The sequence below is a fragment of the Astyanax mexicanus genome, chromosome 6, assembly GCF_023375975.1.
Source record: "Astyanax mexicanus isolate ESR-SI-001 chromosome 6, AstMex3_surface, whole genome shotgun sequence".
NCBI classification, from domain to species: domain Eukaryota; kingdom Metazoa; phylum Chordata; class Actinopteri; order Characiformes; family Acestrorhamphidae; genus Astyanax; species Astyanax mexicanus.
In genome coordinates this window covers 621,341-633,749 of record NC_064413.1, presented here as the reverse complement: position 1 = coordinate 633,749, position 12,409 = coordinate 621,341, and the positions used below count along the sequence as shown (strand labels likewise).

The 12,409-nt window shown below is 35.8% G+C and overlaps 1 protein-coding gene across 50 annotated transcripts in view; it reads right to left on the bottom strand.

The window, feature by feature from the left end:
* obscnb (obscurin, cytoskeletal calmodulin and titin-interacting RhoGEF b) overlaps positions 1–12,409 on the bottom strand; it is an 86,294-nt gene that overhangs the window by 43,703 nt on the left and 30,182 nt on the right. For 46 of the 50 annotated variants that reach the window (XM_049480823.1, XM_049480814.1, XM_049480812.1 and 43 more), the window contains 11 exons: positions 12,033–12,194; positions 11,313–11,417; positions 10,860–11,126; positions 9,524–9,793; positions 7,754–8,020; positions 6,563–6,829; positions 4,843–5,109; positions 3,682–3,951; positions 2,685–2,954; positions 1,610–1,876; positions 129–395 (listed from right to left, as the gene is read on the bottom strand). In XM_049480823.1, the coding sequence (XP_049336780.1) occupies positions 129–395; positions 1,610–1,876; positions 2,685–2,954; positions 3,682–3,951; positions 4,843–5,109; positions 6,563–6,829; positions 7,754–8,020; positions 9,524–9,793; positions 10,860–11,126; positions 11,313–11,417; positions 12,033–12,194 (2,679 nt within the window). The remainder of the gene's footprint in view (positions 1–128; positions 396–1,609; positions 1,877–2,684; positions 2,955–3,681; positions 3,952–4,842; positions 5,110–6,562; positions 6,830–7,753; positions 8,021–9,523; positions 9,794–10,859; positions 11,127–11,312; positions 11,418–12,032; positions 12,195–12,409) is intronic. The other 4 variants (XM_049480791.1, XM_049480821.1, XM_049480822.1 and 1 more) reach the window with 2 other exon arrangements.

Sequence of the window (12,409 nt, the reverse complement as noted above, 5' to 3'; positions counted from 1 at the left end):
AACGAAAACAACAAACAGCATGAAAAGATGAAAACAACAAGTGAAATCAAACCATCAGTAACAGAATTCAATTCCCAAGATAGAAGACAATTGAAAGGAAACAGATGCAATAGAAGTAAAGCTCATACCCTTCACGACTACAGTGGCGGTGGTCCTCTGCTCTCCACATTCACAAGAGTATTCTGCACTGTCTTCAGGAACTACGTCTTTTATATGAAGCTGATACGAGCTGCCCTTCTGAATCGTTTCATATCTGCCTCCTGATTTCAGACTTTCTGCTCCTTTCTTCCACTGAACTGTCTGTCCGGGTTTTGAAAGCTCACACTGCAGTACGAGCTTTTCTCCCTCCATCACCTCCTGCTTCTTCAGCTGTACTTTAAAACTGGCAGGAAGCTCTGAAGGACACAAAAACACACACGAATACACAAACACACCAGTAAACACACACTTATTGACGTACAGTACAGTACAGTGAGCACACGAGCCCGGAGGGGTGGGCGCTCGATGCTGCGGTGCCTGGTTAACACTGAGGGTTAGGGGGTCTCGCTCAAGAGCACAAAAGTAATAACCTGCTAAACCTGAGAATCAAACCCACACACAACCCTGTCTGAGCCAGCAGTGACCCTTAAGTACAAGACAACATGATAAAATGCTTAAATGTGCAATCTTGTAGTTCTTTTGTTCTTTTTCACATCACCTTTTGAGATTTTTATTTGATAAAACATTTTAAAACCAACATCATTTTTGTTCCACTTCATAATTATGTGCTACTCAGACGACTGTCGATCAACTTCAAAAAATCTTCTAAAATACTGGAATGACACTCAGTATTATATATATATATATATATATATATGTTTATATACAGCTCTAGTATATGGGGACTAAGAGTTCAGAAATCAAAATTTGGTGGAATAATCCTGGTTTTTAATCACAGTTTATTTTCATGCATCTTGGCATCATGTTCTCCTCCACCAGTCTTACACACTGCTTTTGGATAACTTTATGCTGCTTTACTTCTGGTGTAAAAATTCAAGCAGTTCTCCATTAAGTATGATTTATCCTGTGAGCCGAGCTGAATAATAAGGTGTAGAGATTCCAGATTTCTCCTGGATGCTCCTCAGCCAGCATGTGTGTATTATGTTCAATTCCATCAGCAGCTCACCTGATTTACCACATTTACCAGTAATTTAACAATCCAGGTATTGATTAATATGATGCTGGTGTTTTAATGAGCTAATAAACACTTACTGCACAGATAAGAAGCTTTTTCTTTACTGAAAATCACACAGGTGCCCAAAACTTTTGCACAATACTGTATGTTTAAAGTATTCTATAGTTTTTTGTGAGAGGAGGCTTCAAAGACTTCAATTAAATTTTCAGACAGTAGTGTAGAGATTTCCATTACAGGGATTTTTAGCAGTTTTTCGGAGGCCTTCAAAGTATTTATATCAATATCGAAATTATTTCTTATTGACCAATATTAAGGAATATATAGAGATATATTTTGGCCATATCGTCTATCACTAGTTGTGGATAATTGTTTATTCTGTAAAGTAAATAAACACAGGATTAAAATAATAATAATAATACTCCTATAGACTCTTACCCTGCACTGTTAAGTTTGCGGTGCTCTTGGCGGTTCCCACGTCGCAGGAGTACGAATCACTATCAGCCTTCTCCAGCTCCTTCACTGTGAGAACGAGGACTGTTCCCTTCTGACTCATCTGATACTTCCTTCCTGCTTTAATCTCCTTCACACCTTTCAGCCAGGTGACCCGGGCAGCTGCTTGTGCTGTTTCACACTCAAAACTCACAGTACCTTTTTCCTCTGCAGTGACATCCTTCAGCTCTCGAGTGATCCGGTTCTCCGGCTCTGAAAGCAGAGAACAGTCGTTTAATTTACACACTGCTGTAAAACCCAGCGTTAAACCAGGAGCATCCTTCAGCTCAGAGCTATTACACAGGAACGACTGCTACAATCCGGTAACTCATACACAAAAGTATTAAAACATTATTCAAATCACTTTTCAATCATTTTCACACAGAATGAAACAAACACATGAAACATTTTAATTGTACCGTATTTTTTGCACTATAAGGGGCACCAGATTATAAGGCGCACTATCAATGAGTGTCTATTTTCTGGTCTATTTTTATGCAAAGTGTGCAGTGGATTATAAGGTGCATTTTATGCGACACTAGTAACTAGTAGTAGGAACAGGGGAATTGCCATGTTTTTTCTCTAAATTCAGCAGGTCTGGGTGGCGAGACCTGTAAAGCTAGGCTAAGCTAAGTAAACAAAACTGTAATTCTAAAAAAAAAAAATGTCTTATTTGTCCGAAATACTCGAGACCTGTAAAGCTAGGATAAGCTAAGTAAACAAAACTGTAATTCTTAAAAAATGTCTTAAATGTCCGAAATACTCACCTCTGGGATAGCGGCTAATGCTAATGCTGCACCAGCAGTGCTAGCTGGGGTTAGCAGCAGGTTACAGTCTGATATACTCACCTCTAAACAGGGAAAGAGCTAGGGCTTAGCGCGGATAGTGGCTTATGTAATATAATTTAGGAAAAAAAAGGATTTTAAGCTCACCTTATAGTGCGATAAATAAGGTAATTCTAATTAAACCTTTCAAAGAGGAAGTTTAATATCATAAAGGCCACATTTGGGAAAAGAAGCACCTTTAAACTCCAGTTTTGCTTTTGAAGTTAGCCCTCTGGTAGCCTCACAGCTGTATTCCCCAGAATCCTTAGCGGACACATTGCGGACAATCAGCTTCACCACCTTCTGCTCCGTAACGATCTCATACTTCTGACTCTTCCGGATGGATTTACCGTCTTTAAACCAGCTGACCTCTAATCCAGGCTGAGAGAGCTCACAGCAGAACGTAGCATCTTCTCCGTTAGCGGCGCTAACCTCCTGCAGCTCTCTGGAGAAGACTGGAGCTTCACCTGAAACACAGACAAATTATAATAATTATAAATACCATTATAAACATTATAGAGTTTAGATTCTCTGCCTGAGCCCAACCTAAACTTAAGGTTAAAATTTCCCACTGCTTAGCTCGGGCTCTGTTGCGCCAGGCTCAAGAAAACGGTCAGTGCCTACGTTTTTAATGGTAATTTAATGCTATTTTATATAAATCTATAGAGTAATAAATACAATATAGTAAATTAACAAGTTATGATTAAGGCTGGGTATCGTTGTGATACTTCGAGTTTGATACCGATACACGAACAATACTTTTTCTCGATACCTTTTTTATAAATTGTAACCAAAAATACAAAAATGATTAAATAAATCTAGATTTATATCATTTATTTATATCATAAATGCCATCACATTATGGATTAACTAATTTGTTAATTGGTAATTTACATGATTATAAAGAATGCTTTAGATTTAAACATGTTATTATTTTATACATTAATTAATATTTTGATACATTTATTACTGTTCAGTCTTTTTATCTTTATCTCTTTAAAATTTAATATTCTAAAAAAACACAATTTGGGATTTACTATAATATCACACTGTTTCAGATATTGTATTTTTTAGTAAATATTGGTAGATAATCCAGGCTTTGTCTAAAAAAAATAAAAAGATGCACGCATATTTTAAAAAGGCATAAAAGCACTGATTGGTCATCGATCTTATCAGATTTATCCAGCCTCTCACCTTCCACAGACAGGGTCGCTCTGGAGTTAATTTCCCCGAGTTTAAACAGCACTTCTCCGGAGTCTGACCCCGTCACTCTGCTGATGCTCAGGGTGTATTTTCTTCCTTTACAGCTAATCTGAAAACGTCCTCCAGAGGAAACTTCTTCTCCTTTCAGACTCCAGCAGCACTGATCTGAGCTTTCCCGAGAGAGAATACACTCAAACACACAACTCTCACCAGCTTTAGCCTCCACCGACTTCAGACGCTTCGTGATGCCGATGCTGATATCTGTGGATTATAAAAAAAATGTTTTACCCAATTATAAACCTCTGGAATATAATCAAGAGGAAGATGGATGATCACAAACCATCAAACCACCAAACTGAACTGCTTGAATTTTTACACCAGGAGTAAAGCAGCATAAAGTTATACAAAAGCAGTGTGTAAGACTGGTGGAGGAGAACATGATGCCAAGATGCATGAAAAAACTGTGATTAAAAACCAACCAGGATTATTCCACCAAATATTGATTATTTCTGAACTCTTAAAACTTTATGAATATGAACTTGTTTTCTTTGCATTATTTGAGGTCTGAAAGCTCTGCATCTTTTTTGTTATTTTAGTCATTTCTCATTTTCTGTAAATAAATGCTCTAAATGAGAATATTTTTATTTGTAATTTGGGAGAAATGTTGTCTGTAGTTTATAGAATAATAAAACAATGTTCATTTTACTCAAACATAAACCTATAAATAGCACAATCAGAGAAACTGATTCAGAAACTCATTAAAGCTATTAAAATAGAGAAAAAATAATGTCTAGAAATACTGCAAGTTATTTTTATTCTCAAATTTAATCTTAAATTGATAAATCCTGGATTTCAGCTTGTTTTTGTCCTTTTTGTTTAGGGAGTTTGCATAATTTAAGGTTTTATTGATTGTTATCATAAATTATATTTGATTATAGAGTTTAACAGTGTGGCTAAAGGGAGAATTAAATGTTTGCTGAAGGGGAAATCAGTATTAGATAACTTTTTCCTGATTTTTTTTAAATAATAAAGTAATGTGAAGTATCATGCAGATATAAAAGAGATTTAGAAGAGGGGAATGTTTTAATGCTCTCTGTAACACTGTATATAATGTTTTTGATTGTTTTAGATGTTTTTCAGTGGCTCTCTTACCTCTCACAGTAACTGTAGATTTGGTGAGGTCTGTGCCGAGATCACAGCTGTACTCTCCTGCGTCCGCCTGAGTAACGTCCCGGATGATCAGCCCCAGGCTCTTCCCCTCGTGGACGAGCTCGTATTTGCTGCTCGCTGAAAGAACTGCAGTGTTTTTACGCCAAACAGGAGAAACTGTGGGTTTTGAAGCTTCGCATTTCAGAGTTATCGTTCCCTTCTCCTCTCCGACTACATCATCCAGCAGCTTCATAAAGATCCCTTTCTTCTCTGCGTTTTAAACAAATCAAAAATATAAAAAAAAACAAGATTAAAATAAAACAAATAACAAGAACAATACATTTTGCTTAAAGAATAAAAATAATGGATAACACTTATTAGAATAAACAGTAGGGGTCACAAATAACAGTACTCCCTTATTCTAATAAACATTAAATGTTAAAATGGTTAAATGGTTAAGTAAATAATATTACCTAATATTTAACTGACACTAGTTAAGACAATATTAAACATTAACTAAAAATGTTAAAGCTTAATAATGTTGTAAATAGTATGAGGGCCATTCCACCAAATGGTTTTCAACTCTAATAATCTAATAACACATATATTTAACTATTTAAAACATGTACTGATCAATCTCAGGAAGCTTTACTTATTTTTTTTACAAGGTTTCTAATCTAAAGATGGTTATAAAACTCATGTTACATTTAAAAAGTATGTGTAAAAGCAAGTCTACCAATTCCTTTTTGATTTTCTCTCAAGAAAGTCTTTATTTTAAAGAAATGGTTATAGACGGCATGATCAAATAATTGATATTTATGACAAAATAAATCACTCCTGTTACTTTTTATGTTTTGAGTAACAGGACTGAAAGTAACAGGAATAAGTTTTTAGCATAGAATTAGCAAAAACATGAAAAAAGCTAAATGGAGGCTATGCTAATAGCACAAGGACACTGAGCACATTCTAGCGATTTTTCCCTAAATTTGTATTTTAAAAATAAACCAATAAGATGTAAGAATGAATGTAGGTAACAGGACTGAGTGTTGGGATTGAGCTCCTCAGTCATCGTTACAATAAGATCAAATATACAGAAAAACTAATGAGGAACTTAATTCTGGTCTTCCCATGATCTTCAGAAGAACTAGCTGATGATGTCACTTCCTGTTATAGATGTGACTTCCTGTTGTAGAATGTTCCAGATGTTTCAGAATCAGGGGTAACGTGTTACGCTCAGTAACAGGACTGAGTGAAACCACAACACAGGGACACAACTAAAATGTGTGTTTTAACTTAAATATTATGGATTTATTACATAAAAAATATTTTTAAAGCTCTGAAGGATTTTAATAATTATATTTTATGGTAAAGTTTATAGTTAGAGAGTGGGGAGAATAACAAATGCTATTTTTTCAGTGTTTTAAGTAGTTTTTATTAATGTTTTTAATTACATATATTACTTTTGCAATTAGTACATTGTAGAAGACACTATGCTTAATAATAAAATATATTTTAAAGTTATTTTGTGTGCTCATTTATACGTGTAATTGCTAGGGGGCCGAAATGGCACCCAATCGATAAATATTGTAAATTAATTGAGACATTATTTAAAAAATTATGATTAATAATGTCTTATCTAGTGTCAATTAATGATTTGTTGAGATATTCTGTTAATTAATGTACCCTTATTGTAAAATGATACCAAATAATGATATAATCTCACCTTTGATGTTCAGCTGAACCGATTCCTTCTGATCTCGAACACTGAAGGTGATTTTTCCTCCGTCCTGAGGTGCCAGATTCCTCAGAGTGAGAGAATGAACCGTACCCACATGCTGGATAACGTTCAGCTCATTACTGAAGAGCGGCTTCTCATTAAGAGACCACTGAGCTTCTTCATCTGCATAATTCACCTCACAGGTAAACACAGCATCAGCTCCCTCATCCACCTCCAGGTCTGTCAGGTGTTTAGTGATCTGAACTTTACGCACTGTAAAAAAATATACATAAAACAATGCAAATTTACATTAATAGCTCTTTAGTTTTATATTTTAAAATACAGAGATATAATAATAAAAGACTCTAAAAAAAGGGCCACATTTTAATGTTCGATAGGCAAGTCATCGACTGAGCACTGGGCAGCTTGATTTAGAGCTGTGTGTCAGTGTGTCTTCGCTATCGTAATGACGGGAGAAGTACACTGTGACAGCCCACTGACTCTCTCAGTGCTCTGCTCTGATATGAAATCTTTTTTTCAGACTTTTTTCAGTTGCCAAATATTCTGTGCATCCCAAGGAATAGGAATAAGTGGTTTATCAAATGTATGTAAATCAGGTTAATTCTACTCAAATACATATACAGTTCAGCAAAAAAAAATAAGAGAGCACTTAAAAATGATGAGTTTCTTTGATTTTACCAAATTAAAAACCTCTGGAATATAATCAAGAGGAAGATGGATGATCACAAACCATCAAACCACCAAACTGAACTGCTTGAATTTTTACACCAGGAGTAAAGCAGCATAAAGTTATCCAAAAGCAGTGTGTAAGACTGGTGGAGGAGAACATGATGCCAAGATGCATGAAATAAAAACTGTGATTAAAAACCAGGGTTATTCCACCAAATATAACTTTTATTCTTTATGAATATAAATTGTTTTCTTTGCATTATTTGAGGTCTGAAAGCTCTGCATCTTTTTTGTTATTTTAGTCATTTCTCATTTTCTGTAAATAAATGCTCTAAATGAGAATATTTTTATTTGTAATTTGGGAGAAATGTTGTCTGTAGTTTATAGAATAAAACAACAATGTTCATTTTACTCAAACATAAACCTATAAATAGCAAAATCAGAGAAACTGATTCAGAAACTGAAGTGATCTCTTCATTTTTTTCAATAATTTCCTCAGTGTTTTACCTTCCACGCTGAGAGAGGCTTTGCTCTCACAGGTCCCGGCCTGACAGCGGTACTCTCCAGCATCTTCTGCAGTCAGATTCTGGATGATCAGCTGAACTTCAGCGTAATTCTGTTTTATGATGTATTTTCCAGACGACTCCAGAGCTGTCTGACCCTTAAACCATCGCACTTCTTTAGGAATAGCCGAGAGTTTACATGTTAACTTGGCTGATTCCTTCTCCTTAGCGGTTACATCTTTCAGAGCCTCTACCACCTCGATGGGGCGCTCTGTGGGAAGATTGAAAGGAGTTTTAGATGAGTTTTCACAGGAAATTGGTCATATAATGCTATATACAATTTTTTTTTATCATATTAAGGTTCAGGGTTCATACACTTTTCAATTGATACATTTTCATGACTTTTCCATGACTTGTTTTTTAATGAACATACAATCTTTAAAACATCAGTACAGACATAGAAAAAAGTAAAAAACTAAAAATTCATGTCAAACTGCTTATAATAGACCTATCTCTCACTTAATATGAATAAAATACTTTAAAATATCTCCTTTTTACTAGCTAAATAACATATATGCATATTTTGCACATCTCTGCCTTACATGTGTCTAAATAAAGCCAGAATCAGCATTAAATCAGCATTTTTCCCTGTGTGTGAATTTTTTTACAGTTATTTAAAACTCCAGTCTGAATCTGACCCAGATAGACAGCCAGCTAATGTGGCGAGACGTTACAGATTTACCAAAACATTAAATTATTTTTTTTTTAAATCAAAACAGTCAATACCAGAAACAAATTTTTAACATTTCCGTGACTTTTCCTAAACTTTTTGGGTATTTTAAAACATATCCAAAACATATCCAAGTCTGGAAATTGCTATTTTAACTCCATGACTTTTCCAGGTTTTTCATGACCTTTTGTTCTCTAAATTACAGTAAAAATAAATAACAGTAGATTAATAAATGACAGTAGTAATGGAAACAATGATGGAGGACATCATGTGTTGTCCATTTCTAAAAAAGCAGCTCTGCTACAAGCAAGTGCCCAGTAATCACAAGTAATAAGCAAAATAAAACATGCACTACGCATTTAGTCTAGCTTATTATACTATAAGAGAAACAAACGGATCCAAAAACAGCTTACAAAACTGCATAAACGACAAAATTGCCTTGTAATATTACTTGTAATCTACAGGTGCATCTCAAAACATCAGAATATCATTGAAAATTTACTTTATTTCAGAAATTCAGTTCAGTTGAAAATGTGAAACTCATATATAATATATATATATATTATATAGCTGTATTACACACAGAGTGATCTATTTTAAGCATTTATTTTGCCTACAGCCAATAAAAAAAACAAAAATCAGTGTCTCAGAAAATTAGAATATTATATATTATATATGAGCAATTGGTACTTTTGTGGGCAGTGTGCCAAGTCCTGCTGGAAAATGAAATCCATCCAGCATCTCCATAAAAGTGGAGAGAAACAGAGTCAAAGCTGCTTAAGGTCTAGTGTGAAGTTTCCACAATCAGTGATGGTTTGGAGGCTTTTATAGAGATTCGAATTTCATTTTCCAGCAGGACTTGGCACACTGCCAAAAGTACAAATAATATTTCGATTACTAATTTCTGAGACACTGATTTTTGGGTTTTTATTGGCTGTAAGAAATATGCGTAATACATCTATATAATATATGATTTTCACAGTATCTTTTTAATGATATTAAATTTTTTTCTAATGCACCTGTGTATCTGGTAAGACCCCTAACCTTTAACAGTGAGCTCGGCTGTAGATTTGCTTTTTCCTGCAGTGAACTGCACACTGCCGGACATGCTGGGCTTGGTCTTCTTAAACGTGAGGCGATGCATCGTCCCCTCTTTCTCCACCTCGATATCGGCGCTCTCCTTCAGACTCTCTCCATTCAGGGTCCACTTCACCGGCTTCACCGTTTCCACACTAATCTCCACCTCAAAGTGAGCTGCGAACGGTTCAGTCACTTCCACATTGCTAAGCTCCTTCACAATGCTGATGGCCTGCTCTGAAGATAATCACAATACATCACAATATATATCTCGATACCTGAGAGTTTTATGCTATGTTCAGATTACAAGCATCATTAATTAATTCAGATTTTCTGCTCAGATTAAATTTGATATCTTAAAGGTTCAGATTATTATCTATTATCTGTCTGTCCTGTATATTACCTTGTCTCTGAATGTTTCTGCACGTAAGCTCTTGTTGTTTTGTGGCACTTTATTCTACTCATTGTTGATGTAAAAGCTGGGTTTGCAACACGCTGAGTAACTGACATTATTTTCCTTTCAAATCATGGAAACAGTCCACCAAAAATTCAACCTATTCTTTATATTTGACAATTTTGGATTAACTTTACAGGTCCTCACTCACCTCAAGTTTATTTAACTGAACTGAGTTTTATCTGTAGCTTTGCTCTGAACTAAACTAACTGAACTATGAAGTAAAATATTGATATTTTAATAAAAGTAAAACAAAAGCTAACATATAGCTTTATACATCTGTGTATTTCACATTTGTGTTCACTCAGTTGTAGTGCTTTTCTATTTTTGATTTTTTTATTTCTAAAACTGCAGGGTTTGAGTGAGAATACGCATCTGTTAAAATTCTCAGCAGAATGTGTATATCTGCTAAATTAAGCTACAGTTATTAAGTCTGTGGATTAAACATAAATATAAATCTTTATAAATGTCAGAAATAAATATAACTAATAATAACATAATTACTTTAAGTATATATATTTTTGTAGTTGATTGCTAAAGGCTCTTGGTGATGGTGTGTGGTATTGTGATTGGAGTGCAAACGGAGATCCAGTCGTGATTGGGTGGCTGACTGTTGACTGTTGTCAGGGTTTTATTCGGTCAGTAGCGCAGCTCAAGAATTGCCAGAAATAGACCTGAACACACCTCACTTCCAGACCAACACACCCATCAGCGTATATATATTCCTAATCTAATTTGAGTCACATTTTGCGCACAACCCTAAAAAAAGTGAATTAAAGAGAATAAAGTTTGGGTCTAGTTTATTATATGCAGAATAAACACGTTTCTCATCTTTTTCTTTGGTTTTACCCTCAACAAGCAACCGACACGAGGTCTTGTCATCGATCGCGTCACACGTGTACGTAGCCTCGTCTCCGGAGTCCACGTCGTTAATGGTGAGCTTGCGGTAGATATCCTCGCTGGAGATTTCGTGCTTCTTGCTGGGTTTGAGCTCCTTCTTCTCTTTGTACCAGGTGACCTGGGCGCTGGCTCGAGACACCTGGCACTCTAAGTGCCCGCGGTGTTTGTACATAGCAATTTTGTCTCGCAGTTTCTTCACAAACCTCACAGGCAGCTCTGTAATGATTAGAAATGCTTTAGTAAAGGCATATTTAAAGAATTACTCGAGACGAGACTGTTAGACAATAGAGAAGCTGTAAAAATCACTGCCTTAGTTCATTAGCAGTGATTAGTTCATCAGCACAGGGTTTATAATTATTAATACTGATCGACATGCAGCGATATGAACTTTAAACCACCGACCTTTCACCCTCAGTTTAGCGCTGGACGAAGCAGACTCAGCCACGAACTTGATTTCACCTGCATCTTCAGCCTTCACAGATTTGAAGAGTAGAACGAATGTTCTTCCTGTAGAAATAATTTTAAAAATATAGTAAAAAAAAATACAAAAACACAGCAACTTTGTACCTAAGGAACCCAGTTTATTGCTGATTGTAGCCCAATTAGATTGTAGCCTAATCGCACAAACCCTATAAAATGAAGGTAACATCTTGCAAAAACTGTTTCTTTTTACAGGTAAATTACAGGTAAAAAACAGATAAAAAACAGGCAATAACACCAAGTTAAGAACAACATATGGCTTGTGCCTAATACATGCACACATTTTTCAATTATTTTTCCCATTTTCTCCCAATTTCTCACAGCATCACAGCGCTAACGCTCGGAGGAAAGCGCAGCGACTCGGTTCTGATACATCAGCTCACAGACGCAGCCTCGTGCTGATCCACATCACCCTAGTAGTGATGAGGGGAAAGAGAGAGCGCCATCTACTGTACTGTACCCACCCAGAGAGAAACAGCAAGGACAACTGTGATCTCTCAGGGCTCCGGCAGCTGATGGCAAGCTGCATGACCGGCATTCAAACCAACAATCTCCCGATCATATTGGCAGCGCCTCAGACCGCTGGACCACTCGGCACCTCCCATACATATATTAGAATAATCTGTTCAGAGACTGACTCACCTTCTTGTCTGATTTTAATATTGTCCCCAGCTTTGAGTTTGGCATCACCCTTATACCACTGTCCCTCCACCTCATCATGAGACACTTCAGAGACAAATGATGCGCTCTCTTTCTCCGTCACCTCCAAGTCCTGCAGCTTCTTTACGATCTTAATCTCTCTCGCTGTGAGGAAACAAAAATAAAATAGGTTTGATTAAAACTGGTTCTAACAGATAGAAAACAAAATAACAAAAAAAGCACATAAACTTACAAAGCACTTTCCTGACATGACAACCTTTCATTGTCATTAATATTGAAAATCAATAAAAGATCTAAGAAGGAAGTTGTTTCAACAGTCTATTATCAGGCCTTGGATCTGTGCTGTTAGAATAGCATCG